This window comes from Haematobia irritans, chromosome 3, assembly GCF_050003625.1.
Source record: "Haematobia irritans isolate KBUSLIRL chromosome 3, ASM5000362v1, whole genome shotgun sequence".
NCBI classification, from domain to species: domain Eukaryota; kingdom Metazoa; phylum Arthropoda; class Insecta; order Diptera; family Muscidae; genus Haematobia; species Haematobia irritans.
Genome location: NC_134399.1, coordinates 191,303,844 through 191,323,436, shown reverse-complemented (window position 1 = coordinate 191,323,436; position 19,593 = coordinate 191,303,844). Strand labels below are relative to the sequence as shown.

General features: G+C 31.3%; 3 protein-coding genes across 3 annotated transcripts in view; all 3 read left to right on the top strand.

The window, feature by feature from the left end:
* LOC142231362 (uncharacterized) overlaps positions 1 to 19,593 on the top strand; it is a 121,131-nt gene that overhangs the window by 48,288 nt on the left and 53,250 nt on the right. The window lies entirely within an intron of this gene.
* Positions 4,580 to 5,400, top strand: LOC142230289 (uncharacterized). Its single transcript, XM_075300942.1, has 3 exons — positions 4,580 to 4,677; positions 4,734 to 4,907; positions 4,976 to 5,400. The coding sequence occupies exons 1-3, from the start codon at positions 4,653 to 4,655 to the stop codon at positions 5,290 to 5,292; spliced, it is 516 nt and encodes a 171-aa protein (XP_075157057.1). The 5' UTR covers positions 4,580 to 4,652; the 3' UTR covers positions 5,293 to 5,400.
* On the top strand, positions 11,969 to 12,726 carry LOC142230290 (uncharacterized). Its single transcript, XM_075300943.1, has 3 exons — positions 11,969 to 12,027; positions 12,102 to 12,275; positions 12,337 to 12,726. Exons 1-3 carry the CDS (start codon positions 12,003 to 12,005, stop codon positions 12,651 to 12,653), a joined length of 516 nt encoding a protein of 171 aa, XP_075157058.1. The 5' UTR covers positions 11,969 to 12,002; the 3' UTR covers positions 12,654 to 12,726.

Sequence of the window (19,593 nt, the reverse complement as noted above, 5' to 3'; positions counted from 1 at the left end):
GGTCCGAACGGACCAAAATTGGTCCAAAAAATTATTAATTTTTTAATTTGGTCCGATGGTAGGACCAACATTTTTTTTCAAAATTTTCTATAGACATAAAATTTTTACAAAATTTCCTGTAAAAGTAAAATTTTGACAAAATTTTCTGTAGAAGTAAAATGTTGACAAAAATTTCTATAGAAATAAAAATTCAGCAATATTTTCATGGAAATAAAATTTTGCCAAAATTTTGTAAAGAAATAAACTTAAAACAATTTTGAATACATACAAAGTTATGCAAAACTTTTGTATAGTAAAAAAATTTTGTAAAAATTTTATTAAGAAATAAATCTTTGCGATAACTTTCTATAGAAATAAAAGTTTGACAAATTTTCTACAGAAATAAAATATTGACAAAATTTTCTAATGAACTAAAAGTTTAACAAACTGTTCTCGAGAAATAAAATTTTGACAAAATGTTATTTCTGCAGAACTTTCGATAACTATCTATAGAAATAAAAGTTTGACAAATTTTCTATGGAAATAAAATTTTGCCAAAATTTTTTGTTAGAAATAAAATTTTGATAAAATTTTGTATAGAAATAAAATTTTGAGAAAATTTTCTATAAATAAAATTTTGACAATATTTTGTATAGAAATAAAATTTTATCAAAATTTTATTTTTATAGAAATTTTTTTTCTATAGAAATAAAATTTTATTCTATAGAAATAAAATTTTGACGAAATTTTCTATAGAAATACAATTTTACCAAAATTTTCTATAGAAATAAAATTTTGACAAAATTTTAATTAAAACTGGTTGTAAATCCAGAATCTGATGTAGCTCTTCAGTAGAAAATTTAAATTTATCTTCTTGAATTGTCCCGCTATAATTCTATTCATTTTCAAGTAACCCACTTCCTCGAAGCGCAATATTTAAAGGAAACTATTATGTTGGCGGCTATCTAAATTTCGGCCCGGTCGAACTTGAGGCCGTATATACTTGATTTGAAGAAGTTTGTCTTTAAAAATGTCTAAATTATTTTGAGACGAATTGTCTCTAACTTAAATGAAAACATACTGATATTTTGTACACAGAAAATAATACCACCAAAATCTTTCCAATTAAAAAGTTGATTATAGCTGACAACATTTTCAATTAACATATTAATTGGTACTACTAACTTTTTAATTAACCTAAAAAAAAACATTTTTTCTGTGTATCTTTGGATAAAAATGTGTCAAGTATATGGGTCCGGTTAGGGTATGGTGCGACACTCTGAATTAAAGAATTTGACCTTTTTTGCCAATACATCAAGAGATTATTTCCAAATATAAAAGGCTATAGTTTCTGTTTAATTTTTTTTTGAAATTATTTAAATTTTTTAAAATCGAAAACAATTTTATATAATGCGTATCAATAATATTTTTATACCTTAAACCACATAGTGGTCAGGGTATAATAACTTTGATCTGCCAAAAAATTTGCCCATCAGAAATATTGAATTTTGACCCCATAAAATATATACCGATCGAGTCAGAATCACCTCCTGAGTCAATCTAGCGCTTGGTGTCCGTCCATGTACTTTGTTGTAAGCAGGATTTATTAACCGATTTTGATGAAATTTGGTACCGAGTGTTTTATGGGCACAAGGACGAACGCTATTGGAAGAAATCGGATCAAATTTAGATATAGCTCCCATATCAGATTTGGTTCATTTACTAGCCGATCGGCGTCAAAATTGCCACCATCCTTTAAGAGTGCCAAATCTCATCGAAATCGGTTTCGTTTTAGATATAGCTCCCATATATATGTATCGCCCGATTTTCCCAAATTTGGCCATAAGTCCCTTATTTGTAAACTGATCTAACTCAAAACTGGCCAAATTTAATTTTCTATAGCACTCACCATATGTGCACAAAATTATCGAAATCGGTTCAGATTTGGCTATAGCTCCCATATATATATATGTATCGCCCGATTTTCACAAACAAGATTTGGCTATAGCTCGCATATATATGTATCGCCCGATTTTCACAAATTTTGTCATAAAACCCTTATTTATAAACCGATCTTACTCAAATTTGGCTTACTCTAATGTTCTGCCTATACTGACTATATGTGCAAAATATCATCCAAATCGGTTCAGATGTAGATATAGCTTCCATATATTTGTGTCGCCCGTTTTTGAAAAATGTACTCCTTATAACTTTATTTATGACCATAATAAAGGGTGATACGGTCAAAATTTGGTCAATATAAACTAGACGTATATCTTTCAATTTTGCATTTAAAAAACCTGAACACCCCTCATTTTGAAGGTGTCTCTGTGTAGAATGTTGCTCCTATTTTGATTTTGGAATTCACTCTTCAGTTGTCAAAATGCCGTCCAAGCAAGTAGAGCAGCGTATCAAAATTTTGCTCGCGCATCGCGAAAATCCGAGCTACTCGCACACAAAGCTGGCAAAATCGCTAAAAGTTGCCAAATCAACCGTTACAAATGTAATTAAAGTGTTTGGGGAACGTTTGTCGACAGCCAGGAAGTCTGGATCGGGGGGAAATCGAAAACCGGAAGCCCCTGAGACGACAAAGAGAGTTGTCTATAGTTTCAAGCGAAACCCTAATCTCTCTCCCCGAGATGCCGCAAATAAACTGGGTGTATCGTCTACAACCGTGCATCGAGCCAAAAAACGATCCGGACTATCGACTTACAAGAAGGTAGTGACTCCAAATCGCGATGATAAACAAAATACGACGGCCAAAGCGCGATCCCGGAGGCTGTACACGACGATGCTGACGAAGTTTGACTGCGTGGTAATGGACGACGAAACCTACGTCAAAGCCGACTACAAGCAGCTTCCGGGATAGGAGTTTTATACGGCAAAAGGAAGGGGAAAGGTAGCAGATATTTTCAAGCACATAAAACTGTCAAAGTTCGCAAAGAAATATCTGGTTTGGCAAGCCATCTGTACCTGTGGCTTGAAATGCAGCATTTTCATAGCTTCCGGGACTGTCAACCAAGAAATTTACGTGAAAGAGTGTTTGAATAAACGTCTGCTGCCTTTCCTGAAGAAACACGGTTGTTCCGTACTGTTTTGACCGGATTTGGCATCTTGCCATTACGGTAAAATGGCCATGGAGTTGTACGCCGCCAACAACGTGCAGGTGGTTCCCAAGGACAAGAACCCTCCCAACACACCAGAACTCCGCCCAATTGAGACCAAAAAAACTGCATTTCAAGGCAAACTGGCTTTCTGCGGCGAAGAAGGTGGACAAGGTGGCTGTACAAAATCTGATGGCAGGTGTCAAGCGTGAGGCCCGGCAATTCGGATTTGGAAAAGCGAAAGCCTAACTGAATATTTTTCCTGAATTTTATACTAATTGAACTTGAAAAAGAAATTTAATTTGATTTTTTAAATAAACGACTTCACCGATTTACACGCGTTTTCCCTTGACCAAATTTTGACCGTATCAGCCTTTATAGCTCCCATATAACATATATGTATCGCCCGATTTTCACAAATATTGTCATAAAACCCTTATGTATAAACCGATCTTACTCAAATTTGGCTTACTCTAATGTTCTACATTACTGACTATATGTGCAAAATATCATTCAAATCGGTTCAGATTTAGATATAGCATCCATATATATGTGTCCCCCGTTTTTGAAAAATGTACTCCTTATAACTTTTTTTCTGACCATAATAGTCTTATTTAGTGCCCGATCTTACTCTAATTTAGCACAAGGTAATCTTCTGTGGTATCAACCAAATATGGAAAATATTATCAAAATCGGTTCAGATATAGCTCCCATATGTATGCATCGATCGATTTTCCCAAATTTGGCCCTAATACTCTTATTTATTAACCAAGGCCATAATACTCTTATTTATTACCACACTAATTGAGCGATTTCCTCTTGTTTAATAATGGACTCAATATTAGTGGCATACTAACTCTGTACGTTCAGAATCAACTATAGGTCCAAATGTCAGACATTTCTGTTCATATTGTGATAAAAACTCCCATAACAATGAACCCATTAATGTTCTTAAATATGGAAATGCGGGTTTTTCCCAAACCTCTACCATTGATAACCCACAAACAATGTTTACTAATACAGTAGGGGTGGTTTGGGGTATGATATAGTCGGACCCGCCCGACTTTCTACTTTACTCACTTGTTTAAAAACAAAATAGGAGTTATTTTGATATCTTCTCTTGGTTTCATCAACCGTCTTGCAGCCTAAAGGGGTTGGCCCAAATCAGTCCCCCTTTGTTGGTTAAGCTTCTCTTATAGTTTTAAGCTGAAATTTAAACAATTAATATAAATTAATAAAAATGTATAAATCAATTATTTTGTAAGATAAATATTGTGATCCCCATTGACAATGGTTTGTTTAAAATAAAGAATCATATTTTTAAAAAGAGTCAGTGACACACTTTCCATAGCCATAAACAATTCGAGTTTATTGGTAAACAAATTGGATTTATTTGCACACCCCACATTTTCATATTGCGGATTGAAACAGTTGTTGTCACAATGAAGTAGAATTTTTGCTGTAAATTTTAACCACGTGGTAAAACAAATCTTGCGTATATATACCCTTGATATCATGTAATAATCATTCAGTGTTTACATCTGATATCTTCAATTAAAATCAATTAAAATGATAAAATATCTTTTCGTTTTGGGTAAGTCCTTGCATCGTTTTCAAACTTCCATAATTTCATAGTATTTCTTAATATAGCCTTAGTCCTGGTTGTAACCGTTGAGGCAAATAGCCGTTGCAATCGCATATGTAGGCGTGATAGACCTAGCCGTGCTATTTGTGCTACCGATGGTCGCCAGCAAATTTGCCATCGTATGACCCAATGCAAAATGGATGAGGAAAATTGTCATCGTCGCAATGCCAATAAGCCCAGTAAGAGAGAACTAAAATGAAAATGTCCTTGAATTCGTAATTTTTATATTCACCTTTATCTATTTTAGTGTTAACCAATGTTCCCGCTACTCGTTGCCGCAATATCAAATCTCCCAATGGTCAAGGACCTTGTGCCAGAACTAGACGTCCCCGATCAACTCCAATTGACTGTAGCCGCTTAAAGTGTACTAATCCCAGTAATAAATTGAGTTGTTATCGCTGCAGTCATAATCTGTGCCAACGTCTTACACCCTGCCAATGGCAACGTGTCAATTGTGAACGTGGACAATCGAATCGTCTGAGCTTGGTCGATCATCGCCATTGTGCCGGCATGAGACGTGGTGAGCGTTTGCAAAGATGCAAAGCTTTACCTAAACGTGGTTAAATGAACTGAACTTCGAAGTCTGAATATATTCTTTTTTCAAAATTTAATTTTTGCTTTTTTATAAATTTTTTGGAAATCGAAAATAAAAAGAAAATATGAAATTGAAAATTATCATTTTTTTTACTTAATTAACAAAAATTATCTTCAATTGCATTAGTAAATTTGATAGTTTGTGAATAAGACTATGTCGAAATGAGTTGAAGGGTTCTTAAAAAATTATCGCAAAAGAAAAACTTTTCCTTATTAACCAATTTGGTATAACTGAAATTTTAAAATTTACCATTTGTTTTTCGCTGTAAGCAAGTTTTTTTTTTGAGAAAGGAGGTTTATTTAGTTCTCAGCATTGTAGAAAAAAAATGTTCAATTTTATAATTTTTTCTAATACATATAACTTTCGTTCAGACGGAGAATAATACCGCGGATTATACAGTTTCTAAACAAACACACTATCCACTTGATTAAATTGAAAAAAAAAAACCAATGATTCCACCAGGGAGAAGCATTTTGCTTAATTTTGGAAAAAAAATTGCGACGTGTCGAAATCAAATCAGGAGATCGGTTTATATACAGAAAAATTCACGAAAAAATCTTCCAATTAAAGGCTTAATTGAGTTTTAAACAAGTATATATAGGGCCGTTAGGTCATAGAAACTTGTACTAAAGACTGTCATCCACAATCCAATTACTTGGGTTGCGGTAACACTTGCAGATGTCAAGGTATCTTAAAACTTCTTAACACCGTCTTCTCAATTGTAAGTTAGTCCATACGGGGTATATATTAAACAAACAAAATTTTACAAAATTTTGTATAGTAATAAAATTTTGACAAAATTTTCTATAGAAATAAAATTTTGGTAGATTATTTTTGGGGATAGGCTATATATAACTATAGACCGATATGTACCAATTTTGGCATGGTTGTTAGCGGCCATATACTAGCGCAATGTACCAAATTTCACCACGTACCAAATTTCAACTGGATCGGATGGATTTTCCTCCTCAAAGAGCTCCGGTGGTCAAACCTGGGGATCGGGTTTAAATGGGGATTATATATAATTAAGACAATTTTTGTATGGTTGTTAGAGACCGTATACTAACACCACGTACCAATTTTCAACCGCATCGGGTGAATTCTGCTCTTCCAAGGGTCTCCGGAGGTCAAATCTGGCGATCGGTTTATATGGGGGCTACATATAATTATGGACCGATGTGGACCAATTTTTGCATGGTTGTTAGATAATATATAACATATCATACACATAATTGAAGAGTTTTACTATTAGTGGTTTATTGCGTCCATTTATTAGCTTTAGCACTTCGGAAGGGATTTGATCAGGTCCTGTAGAGTTTTTGTCCTTTAGTGTCATAATTGCATGTTCCACTTCAGACTCCGTAATTGGGTTTCCAACAATATTTATATTATTGTATTCATTACTGGATCGGTTTTCATCCGTAAATATCTTCAATGTATTTTTATACCCTTTACCACTACTGTGGTACATAAGTAAGTTTGTGCATTTGTATGTAACGCCAACAAGGAGTAATCATAGACCAACCTTTTAGTATACGGATAGGCTTAGAATTAAATTCTGAGTCGATTTAGTCTGTCTGTCTGTCTATTGGTGTATTTTTGTGTGCAAAGTACAGCTCGCAGTTTTAGTCCGATTGTCCTAAAATTTGGTATAGGGTCCTGTTTCGGCTCAAAGACGATTCCTATTGATTTTGGAAAAATTGGTTCAGATTTAGATATAGCCATTAGCGTAGCAAGACAATTTTTCTAGGGGGGGCTATAGCCCCCCTAGCTAAAACTTTATAGACTGAACTTATAGGTTCAACTAATGTTTTATTTCATAAAATTGAATAAAAAATAGACATCAAAATAACTCGGCAATCAATTTATAATAAAGCAACTAAAAGTACCCTACGGGAAATTGGTGCAAATTGCCACTGACGGACCTATCACAGAACTGATACCTGTGCTCCAGTTAGTTGCAATTTTCACATTTACGCCCATTTTCATGAAGCTCCGTTAGTGCTCCGTTAACTAACGAACTTTTAAACCGTATTATGGGCATAGCTGCCATCTTGCGTATATATGCCATATGCCAGTTAGAAACTTAACTGCTGAAAATTTTTCAGTTAAAGTTAACCGGAAAAAAGATTTTTCCATTTTTCTTTCTGTTAACTGGCAGTTAAAGCCTAACGGAGCTACATGAAAATGGCCGTTAGTGAAATAAAATTATCAGAATAACCTTTTGTTCGACATATTTCAAAAGTTTTTTTTTCATTTCGGGTTCGATTAGGAGCCCAAATTGAAAGAGATTTCTAAGGGTTTGTCCGAGACTGGTTCCTGAGGACCTGTTTATGGGTTGCTCCTGCTAAATTGTCCCAGGACGTGTCCTTTGGGATGAGTCCAAGACGCGTCCTAAAATGTAAGTTTACTCCGTCAATGACAAACCCATGTTAAAGTGGACGGTCCCTTCCATACGTTTTGATCAGAACTGGGACTGGTCCATACACACCAGGGACTAGTCCTGTACCAGTTCTGTGGTTGATCCATTTCCCGTAGTGTAGTTCCACACTTTTCCCAGCAAAAAATTGGGAGTTGTTCTAAAGGCACAACTTTAAAAGCACTTCCAAAAATGTCCTCACAAAGAAGTTAACTATTTTAACTACACAGGAAGTTTTTTTTATATTTTAATGCCTAATTTTTTGTTTTATTTTTTCAAATAGTTTAAAAAAAGAGTAAGAATAAATAAAATGGTACATATTATTCAAATTTTGCCACATAAATGCTAAATCCATTATATAAAAATCGATAATATTTGAAAAAAACGTTTCAAACAAGCGTTAGAATGCATTAAAAATCATAAAAAAATGTAAAAATTATTTATTTGGGAAAATATTCAGATCACACCTTAAGAAGTGATGCAAATTCATTGCAACGGTTGTTGAAACGGTGGACATTCGTTCTATGACAAGTTCATATTACATTCATCCCTTCTCCGCCAATTTTGTACCACTTCCAGACCCAAAAAGAACATTTTCACTTCTTTTTTGGCGACGCTTTTTTGCAGCATTATTAAGATATTAATTTATGAAAGAATAGTTTTAATATCAATTACTATTTTTTATTCAACTAAATCATAAGTTCAACCACAGCTTTATTTCATAAATATCAGACTTCTACCACAACCCAAGTAATTCGATTGTGCATGAAAGTCTTTAGTGAAATTGTGTGCGTTGTACGAGTATATACTTGTTTAATTTTTATAAAAATGTAAAATCGTAAATAGGTTTTCAAATCTCGGGGGGGGCTAAAATTTTTCTGGGGGGGTCTAAGCCCCTCCCCAGAGGCCTTCCTACGCTTATGGATATAGCTGACATATATGTTTTTCACCGATCTGGTCATAATTGGCGTGTATGTCAACCGATCTTCCTCAAATTCCGTACATCCGAATATTTTATGAGTCTCGAAAAACTTGCAAAATATCAGACAAATCGGTTCAGATTTAGATATAACTCCCATATATAGCTTTCGCCCGATTTACACTCATTTGCCCACAGAGGCCAATTTTTTGCTCCTATTTATTTGAAATTTTGCATAGGGAGTAGAATTAGCATTGTAACTATGCGTGTCAAATTTGGTTGAAATCGGTTCAGATTTGGATATATCTCCCATATATAGCTTTCGCCCGATTTACACTCATCAGGGTTGGCCTGTCACAAACTGTGACTTTTGCGACATACATTTGCGACGGTATAATACGTATGTCGCAAAAGTCGTAAACCTACTGTAGAAAACCAAATGTTGAATAGAAGAAATCCTGAACATTTTTTACTTTAGTTTGACAGCATTCGCTGTGAGCTTCTGCAGCAATTTGTGAAAGTTTTCCCACGGTCAAGCCTATTTTCTTAGGTTGTATCGAAATTCCCGTTGGTGAGTGTGCAAAATATCTTGGGGTTATATTGGACAGGAGACAGAACTTAAAGCTAAGAAAGGACGAGAAAATCCACGGATATCCTGTACTCGTGCAAAAGGCAATAGGAAAAACCTTCTCTTCGCACATACCATCGTCTTGGATATCATCGAATTTGCTGCCTTGCTGACGCGACTAAAGTATTTTGAATTTGCGACTTTTGTTACTTTTTCTACATTTACGACACGAATGTGACGTTTACGACGTTTACAACTTTGCGACAGTCGTAAACCTAAAAAAGTTTGATACAGACCATCTCTGACACTCATATGACCACAGAGGCCAATTTTTAACTCGGATTTAGTTGAAATTTTGCACAGGGAGTAGAATTAGCATTGTTGCTATGCGTGCCAAATTTGGTTGACATCGGTTTAGATTTAGATATAGCTCCCATATATATGTTTTTCTGATTTCGATAAAAATGGTCAAAATACCAAATTTTCCTTGTTAAATCGCCACTGCTTAGTCGAAAAGTTGTAAAAATGACTCTAATTTTCCTAAACTTCTAATACATATATATTGAGCGATAAATCATAAATAAACGAAGTTTCCTTAAAATTGCTTCAGATTTAAATGTTTCCCATATTTTTTTATTAAAATTGTGTTCCACCCTAGTGCATTAGCCAACTTAAATGTTGAGTCTATAGATTTTGTGGAAGTCTATCAAATTCTGTCCAAATCGAGTGATATTTAAATGTATGTATTTCGGACAAACTTTTATATATAGCACCCAACACATTTGACGGATGTGATATGGTACCGAAAATTTAGAACTACAAAGTGGTTCAGGGTATAATATAGTCGGCCCCGCCCGACTTTAGACTTTCCTTACTTGTTTTCAGTTTCTGTTTGTTATTATCTATTATCGATGTTGGCGTAGTTTTTCTATAGATCCCAGTCATTTCTTAAAATCTTTTTATGAAGATTAAAATCATCATGCATATTTTGTAAATGCTCAATTTCTTGGCATTTTCTGTTTAAAAGTGCATTTTTAGCAGCACGCGTTGCTGCTCGAATTTCTTTGTTGATTTCCCAGTATTTTTCGTAATCCACGTTTTTAAACTTACTTCGTTCTGCTCGAAGCTCTAAGATTTAATTAGTCATCCATTCTTCATTATTTTCTCTAGTGCCGTTTCCAAGAGAGTTTTCCGTTATATTGCAAATGGTGTCCTTCATATTATACCAAAGATTTTCCACATCGTTTAATCGTCGTTTCCAATTAAAAAGTTGAAAAATTTTTCAAATAATAAATTAATTGATACAATTAACTTTTTAATCGTGATAGAAACATTAAGTTAATTGAGTAAATGATTGATTTGTGTTTTTTTTTTTTAATTTTTAATTAAAAAATTAATTGATACAATTAACTTTTTATTCAAATTCGGAAGACAAAGTCAGATAAAAATGTAATGGAATTTTTTTTAATTTTTAATTAAAAATTTAATTCAAACCATCACCCATAGAAAAAATCATGAACGCCATTGTCATTTCAAAACGATTCGTTCATAAAAGTGAATCAACACACATGTGTTGTCAAACTGAGAACGGACGGGGTCAATCTGACAACGTAAAAATGGCACCATGCGTTGTCAAAACAACAACCAGCGTTCATGATCTGAGAACGTAATGGTTATGAATTTATAAACAAAATAAAAAAAAAAAAAGATTTCCGCTACCGTGACTCGAACCTGTATTGTCTGCACTATACGCGTTAACAGTCGCCTTAGCTCATTGCACCACCGGCGTCTAACAATTATTTTAAGACTTTACATGGCCAAAGAAAAACGAATGCCGTTTATAAAATTGTGAACGCCCGTGGACGAAATCGTGAACATTCCGATTTGATTTTTTGTGAACGTTTCCGTTTCATTTTGTGACCGTTCCTTCACGATTGTGGAACGTAATTTTTTCTATTAGTGTTTAAACAAACTAAAAACACTAGTGGCCATTTTCATGTAGCTCCGTTAGACTTTAACTGCCAATTAACAGAAAGTAAATTGCAAATATCTTCTCTCCAGTTAACTTTAACTGAAAAATTTTCGTCAATTAAGTTCCTAACTGGCATATGGAATATAAATGCAAGATGGCAGCTTCGTCCATAATACGGTTCAAAAGTTGGTTAGTTAACGGAACACTAACGGAACTTTATGAAAATGGGGGTAAGTCAGTTAAAAAAGTAATTGAAAATAGTTACGTTTTTTTTATTAAGAATTATATTGAGTTGTGCAATCAACATCAATTAATATTTTAATTGAATCAATTAAAAATGAATTGAAATTTGCTCATGAAATCAATTAATTTTTAACGAAGTATTTTTATGGCCAATTGAAACTGTGATTGGTACTATAATTTTTGTGATTGAAGGCATTTAAATTGGATCAATTAATTTCGTGATTGAACCAGAAAAAGATTTTGTGTGTGTTTATTTATTTTTTCTGTGTACCTCTTATCTTAATATCCTACGATTTTAACAGCAACAAAAATCATAATAATTGAAGAACACAATAATTATTTACAACAATGCAACCAATGGTTTTTACTTTCTTTATTGGAATAACCTATTTGTAGTTTACAATTGTAGCACTTAAATTATGGTAATGTATTGTTTATTGTATTATTTTATTAAAAAATTCCCTATCAGAAATTTTTATATAAAAGCAGAAAAAGTTTTATGAAAATTATTCCCATTGGTGTTTTTCAACACGCACAAGTCATCGTTCAATTACAAAAATGATAAAATATCTCTGTCTGTTTGGTAAGCTCAAAAGCCCAAAAACAAAAATCATTCGAAAATCATATTAATACAAATTTTTATAAATTTTCTTAAAGCTTTTATCCTTATTGCCACGGTCCAGGCTACCAACACTTGTCGCCCGGTCTGTAGACGCAATGTTCAAAGTAAAGCTGTATGTGCTACTGATAACAATCAGAGGATTTGTCATCGCATGACTCAATGTAGAATGGAAGAAGAAAATTGTCGTCGCCGCAATGAAAATATGCCATGTAAGATTTAAGCACCGCACTTCTTTTGCTATAGGAAAAATTAATTGATTTAAAATTTTAGTGCTTTCCGGTGTTAAAGGATCTCGTTGCCGCAATATAAAAGCACCGAATAAGCAAGGACCTTGTGCCAAAGTTCGACCACCGCGTGCATCCCGACCTGATTGCAGCCGTTTGAAATGTTCCAATCCTAGCAATACCTTGAGTTGTTACCGCTGCAGTCACAATCTTTGCCAATTGTTGACACCTTGTCAATTGCAACGTGTCAACTGTGAACGTGGTGAATCGAATCGCTTAAATTTGGCCGATATGCGTCATTGTGCTGGCATGAGACGTGGTGAACGTTTGCGAAAATGCAAAGCTATACCCAAAAGGGGTTAATGGAATATTTTTATTGTGAATTTATATCATTGAAATAAAAATTGAAAGACAAATATATTGTCTAACAAACAAAGTTTGATTTTCATTTTATTATAGAAATAATATCCTTGAGTTTTTCAATTAAATTTTTAATTTGAACCGATTACAAATTAAAAAAGTGCCAAAGAAATCAATTAGTTTTTTTAAGTTTATTAATTTTTTCTAATTATATATGTCAGTGATACTATAATTTTCGTGATTGAAACAATTTCAATTAAAAAATTAATTTGATCGATTAATTGCATGATTGGATCGTAAAACAAAAACCTGTGTTATCAAATTTTGAATTTTAACAAAGTGGGGTCACTATTTTGGACCTACACTCAAAAAAAGTGAACCTTATGTGGCTATGCTAAATTTGGTCTCTATTGGTTTATGTTTTACAGATCAGTTAACCGTATTTGACTTCATGAGAACCTAGAGGGATTTTAAATATCATTATCATTTTGCTTTGCATTTTGATATATCGCCCACATTGATTGATGAAAATTATCCATCTTGATCAATAACCATTCGCTGTATAAATCTACAGGATATAGATCTGAAATGATATGAAAGGTAATGCCATCACCTTCTTGAATGCTATGAATTGCCGTCTAGGCAATTTAGTAGTTTGAAAGTCTAAGATCTTGTGTTACAAATTCCAACTTTAACATGAGAAACCGTACAATTTGAACCGGTTTTCCTTAAAGAGAGGAATGTTCACGGTTGCCGCAATTAGTAGCATTGTACCAAAAATCGTATATTTTTTAATTTTTTGGTAGATTGGTAGAATTTTTTATTTTTTTTTTGTGGTAGATCTTTCTTTTTTTTTTGCTTTTCAAAAGAAATACAATTTTGAAAAATGTTTAAAAGAAATAAAATTTTGAAAAATTTTCTATAAAAATAAAATTTTCATAAACTTTTCTATGGAAATAAAATGTTGACAAAATTTTCTAGAGAAATAAAATTTTGACAAATTTTTCTATAGAAATAAAATTTTGAAAAAAATTTTATAGAAATAAACTTTTCATAAAATTTTCTATGGAAATAAAATTTTGACAAAACTTTCTACAGAAATAAAATTTTGACAAAACTTTCTATAGAAATAAAATTTTGAAAAAATTTTCTATAGAAAAAAAATGTTGACAAAATATTCAACAGAAATACAATTTTGACAAACTTTTCTATAGAAATAAAAGTTGGACAAAATTTTCTATAGAAATAAAATTTTGATAAAATTTTCTATAGAAATAAAATTTTGACAAAATTTTTTATAGAAATAAAAGTTTGACAAAATTTTCTAAAGGAAAAAAATGAAAAAAAAAATCTACAGAAATAAAATTTTGACAATATTTTCTATAGAAAAAAAATTGACAAAATTTTCTATAGAAATAAAATTTTGACAAAATTTTTTATAGAAAGAAAAGTGTGAAAAAATTTTCTATTGAAAAAAATCTACTGAAATAAAATGTTGACAAAATTTTCTATAGAAATAAAATTTTGACCAAATTTTTTTATAGAAATAAGAGTTTGACAAAATTTTCTATAGAAAAAAATTGAAAAAAATCTACTGAAATAAAATGTTGACAAAATTTTCTATAGAAATAAAATTTTGACAAAATTTTTTATAGAAATAAAATTTTGAAAAAAAATTTTATAGAAATAAAATTTTCATAAAATTTTCTATGGATATAAAATTTTAATTATAGAATTATTTTTCGAGCTTTAGGGACAGATAGATTAAGGAACATGGCCAATAGAGCCATGTTCGCCCGAACCGAAGCATGTACAGTCCAGGCGTGTATAGATTTGTATCTGGCGTTTTCTTTTCAATGGCTCTATTGACCATGTTCCTTAATCTATCTGCCAATAAAGCTCGAAAAACAATTGTATAATTAGATATAATGCATTTGGACGTCAATTACCTGTTTCGGTATCAGGCTAACATGAGATATAAGAAATAAAATTTTGACAAAATTTTCTATAGAAATCAACTTTTGCCAAAATTTTCTATAGAAATAAAATGTTGACTAAACTTTATTTATTTATTTATATTTAATTCTATGGACTACAATCTTTACAGACTAGCAGAATTAAAAGTAAATTAAATCTAAAGTCGAGTTAAACTTATTTAAGGACATTGCAAATTTTGTATAGAAATACAATTTTGACAAACTTTTCTATAGAAATAAAATGTTGACAAACTTTTCTATAGAAATAAAATTTTGACAAAATTTTGTATAGAAATAAAATTTGACAAAATTTTCTATAGAAAGAAAATGTCGGTAAAATTTTCTATAAAAATAAAAGTTTGACAAAATTTTCTAAAGAAAAAAAATGAAAAAAAAAAAATCTACAGAAATAAAATTTTGACAATATTTTCTATAGAAATAAAATTTGACAAAATTTTCTATAGAAAAAAAAATTGAAAAAAAATTATAGAAATAAAATTTTGACAAAATTTTCTATAGAAAAAAAATTTTGGCAAAATTTTCTATAAAAATAAAAGTTTGACAAAATTTTCTAAAGAAAAAAAATGAAAAAAAATCTACAGAAATAAAATTTTGACAAAACTTTCTAGAGAAATAAAATTTTGACAAAATTTTCTATAGAAATCAAATTTTGCGAAAATTTTCTATAGAAATAAAATGTTGACAAAATATTCTATAGAAATACAATTTTGACAAACTTTTCTATAGAAATAAAATGTTGACAAAAAAATCTACAAAAATAAAATTTTGACAAAATTTTCTATAGAAATAAAATTTTGAAAAAAATTTTTATAGAAATAAAATTTTGAAAAAAAATTTTATAGAAATAAAATTTTCTATGGAAATAAAATTTTGACAAAACTTTCTAGAGAAATAAAATGTTGACAAAATTTTCTATGGAAATCAAATTTTATCTAATTATATGAGCCCGTCGTAAAACTAGGAAAAACACGACTAATGTACGCGTTAGAATTGTTGTTGTATCCTGGAAACCAGTTTCTGTAAGTTGTCACATGTTGTTATAGTTGACTGTAGAAACAATAAGCATTGTTCGACTGTTCACCACTTAGGTGAATTCTAACAAATTACCTTTCTAAAAATAAATTTCGTGTTGTTGCATTACTATGTAACAAAACAAAATAAAAATAAGATTAAGGGACTTGTAAGTTATATGAAAAGATGATGTACAGTGGGAGAAAATATGATTCAATTTGTAAGAGGAAATTTCCAAAATGTTTTCTCCATAAGGAGTTAGGGTCATAGGCCCAAAATTAGGGATAAAGGGCCCAAAATTGAGTTATCTCTCCCAGCCAGATCTATACTAAAGGCTGTGGAAAGGTTCATTCGCCCGAACCGAAACATGTACAGTCCAGGCGTGTATAGATTTGTATCTGGCGTTTTCTTTTCAATGGCTCTATTAACCATGTTCCTTAATCTATATCTGTCCATAAAGCTCGAAAAATAATTGTATAATTAGATATAATGCATTTGGACGTCAATTGCCTGTTTCGGTATCTGGCTAACATGAAATATAAGAAATCAAATTTTGCCAACATTTTCTATAGAAATAAAATGTTGACAAAATATTCTATAGAAATACAATTTTGACGAACTTTTCTATAGAAATAAAATGTTGACAAACTTTTCTATAGAAATAAAATTTGACAAAATTTTCTATAGAAATAAAATCTTGACAAAATTTTCTATAAAAATAAAAGTTTGACAAAATTTTCTAAAGAAAAAAAATCTACAGAAATAAAATTTTGACAAAATTTTTTATAGAAATAAAAGTTTGGCAAAATTTTCTATAGAAAACAAATCTATAGAAATAAAATGTTGACACAATTTTCTATAGAAATAAAATTTTGGTAAAATTTTCTATAGAAATAAAGTTTTTACAAAATTTTCTATAGAAATAAAATTTTGAAAAATTTTTTTATAGAAATAAAATTTTCATAAAATTTTCTATGGAAATAAAATTTTGACAAAACTTTCTAGAGAAATAAAATTTTGACAAAATTTTCTATAGAAATCAAATTTTGCCAAAATTTTCTATAGAAATAAAATGTTGACAAAATATTCTATAGAAATACAATTTTGACAAACTTTTCTATAGAAATAAAATGTTGACAAACTTTTCTATAGAAATAAAATTTTGACAAAATTTTGTATAGAAATAAAATTTGACAAAATTTTCTATAGAAATAACATTTTGACAAAATTTTTTATAGAAATAAAAGTTTGACAAAATTTTTATATAGAAAAAAAAAAATTGAAAAAAATCTACAGAAATAAAATTTTTACAAAATTTTTTATAGAAATAAAAGTGTGACAAAATTTTCTATAAAAAAAATTTACAGAAATAAAATGTTGATAAAATTGTCTATAGAAATAAAATTTTGACAAAATTTTATACCCTTCTACGGTGGTATAGGGTATAATAAGTTTGTGCATTTTATGTAGGTTAGGTTAGGTTACTTGGCAGCCCGATGTATCAGGCTCACTTAGACTATTCAGTCCATTGTGATACCACATTGGTGAACTTCTCTCTTAGCACTGAGTGCTCAATGACTCAATGACAAGGGACCTCCTTTTTATAGCCGAGTCCGAACGGCGTTCCACATTGCAGTGAAACCACTTAGAGAAGCTTTGAAATGTCACCAGCATTACTGAGGTGGGATAATCCACCGCTGAAAAACTTTTTGGTGTTCGGTCGAAGCAGGAATCGAACCCACGACCTTGTGTATGCAAGGCGGGCATGCTAACCATTGCACCACGGTGGCTCCCATTTGTATGTAACGCCACGAAGGAAAAGTCTGAGACCCACCGTTTAGTATATCGATCGTGTTAGAATTAAATTCTGAGTCGATTTAGCGATGTCTGACTGTCTGTCGGTCTGTCTGCCTGTCTGTATATGCAATTTGGTGTGCAAAGTACAGCTTGCAGTTTAAATCCGATCATCCTCAAATTTGGCATAGGGTTTTAATTTGGCTCGGAGACAATCGCTATTCATTTTGCAAAAAAAAAAAAATCGATTCAGATGTAGATAAAGCTGCAATATATATTTATCACCGATCTGGTTATAATTGACGTTTGTTCTTAAAATTTCGCCCAGCCAAATGTTTTAGGGCCAGGGTTGGCCTGTCACAAACTGTTACTTTTGCGACATACATTTGTGACGGTATAATACATATGTCGCAAAAGTCGTAAACCTACTGTAGAAAACCAAATGTTGAATAGAAGAAATCCTGAACATTTTTTACTTTAGTTTGACAGCATTCGCTGTGAGTTTCTGCAGAAATTTGTGAACGTTTTCCCATGGTCAAGCCTATTTTCTTAGGTGGTATCGAAATTCCCGTTGGTGAGTGTGCAAAATACCTTGGGGTTATATTGTACAGGAGACTGAACTTAAAGCTAAGAAAAGACAAGAAAATCCACGGTTACCCTGTACTCGTGCAAAAGGTAATAGGTAAAATGTGTGGACTAAAACCGAAAATTGTGAAAATTGTGTAAAACCGAATTGAAACTTCTTCGCACATAACATCATCTTAGATATCATCGAATTCGCTGCCTAGCTGACGCGACTAAAGTATTTTCAGATTGCGACTTTTGTTACTTTTTCTACATTTACGACGGGTATGTGACGTTTACGACGTTTACAACTTTACAACTTCGTCCGATTTGCTTTTATATAGCCTCAAAAGCCAGAGTTTTGCCCTGACTTATTTCAAATTTTGCACAAGGAGTACGTTTAATAGGATCGGTAAGTTTGCCAAATTTTGTTGAAATCGGTTCAGATTTAGATATAGCTCCCATATATACATTTCGCCCGATTCGCACTCATATGACCACGGGGGCAAAAGTTATACTTCCATTTACGTGAAATTTTGCAAAAATAGAAGAATTATTATTCTAACTATGGGTGTCAAATATGGTCAACATCGGTTCAGATTATATATCCAGCTCCCCTATATATAAACACCAGCATTGGGGAAATAGGGTAGAATGTTTCATATTTTAGACCCATTTTCAATGGGATTTTCCTACAATTGACTCGATAGTTTACACAGAGAATATATTTAATATGATATTTAAGTGTGTCAAGTTTGATCTTATTTGGTTCAGATTTAGTTAAAGCCTCCATATTTTTGTTCATCAGGTTTATACAAATATGGCCAAATTCCCACACTTTACACAAAATTCTGTGATGATTTTCCCATATAGTAGTCATATCCTACACACTGTAATGCCAGACTTTCCACAGAACGATTGAGTTTTAAATAAGGCTCCAAGTCGCCCGACTTGACCAAATAATATATCACAACCCACACTTGACCACATATCATGGCGAGAGCTAATCAATATCCTTGTAAAATCGCCACTGCTAAGTAGCAAAAAATTGTAAATATTACTCAAATTGTCCTATATCTCAAATACATATGTATCGCCCGATAAATCATAAATGCTCTTTTGTACAATTGCTTTAAAATTTTGGCAAATGTTTCTATAGAAATATAATTCTGACAAAAGTTTCTATTGAAGTAAAATTTTGACAAAAATTTCTATAGAAATAAAATTTTGACAAAATTTTCGAATGGAATAAAATATTAACTTAATTTTCTATGGAACTAAATTTTTTATAAAATTTTCTATAGAAATCAAATTTTGGTAAAATTTTTCTATAGAATTAAAATTTTGACAAAATTTTCTAAGAAGTAAAATTTTGACAAAATTTTCTATTGAAGTAAAATTTTGACAAAATTTTCTATAGAAATAAAATATTGACTTAATTTTCTATGGAACTAAATTTTTCATAAAATTTTCTATAGAAATCAAATTTTGGTAAAATTTTTCTATAGAATTAAAATTTTGACAAAATTTTCTATACACAGAAAAAAATATCACCAAAATATTTCCAATTAAAAAGT

Coding starts and splice junctions, on each gene's coding strand:
- LOC142230290 (XM_075300943.1), top strand. CDS start 12,003: ATGATAAAATATCTCTGTCTGTTTG. Junction 12,028..12,101: donor AAAATATCTCTGTCTGTTTG/GTAAGCTCAAAA, acceptor ATTTTCTTAAAG/CTTTTATCCTTATTGCCACG. Junction 12,276..12,336: donor CCGCAATGAAAATATGCCAT/GTAAGATTTAAG, acceptor TTAAAATTTTAG/TGCTTTCCGGTGTTAAAGGA.
- LOC142230289 (XM_075300942.1), top strand. CDS start 4,653: ATGATAAAATATCTTTTCGTTTTGG. Junction 4,678..4,733: donor AAAATATCTTTTCGTTTTGG/GTAAGTCCTTGC, acceptor TTCTTAATATAG/CCTTAGTCCTGGTTGTAACC. Junction 4,908..4,975: donor TCGCAATGCCAATAAGCCCA/GTAAGAGAGAAC, acceptor TATCTATTTTAG/TGTTAACCAATGTTCCCGCT.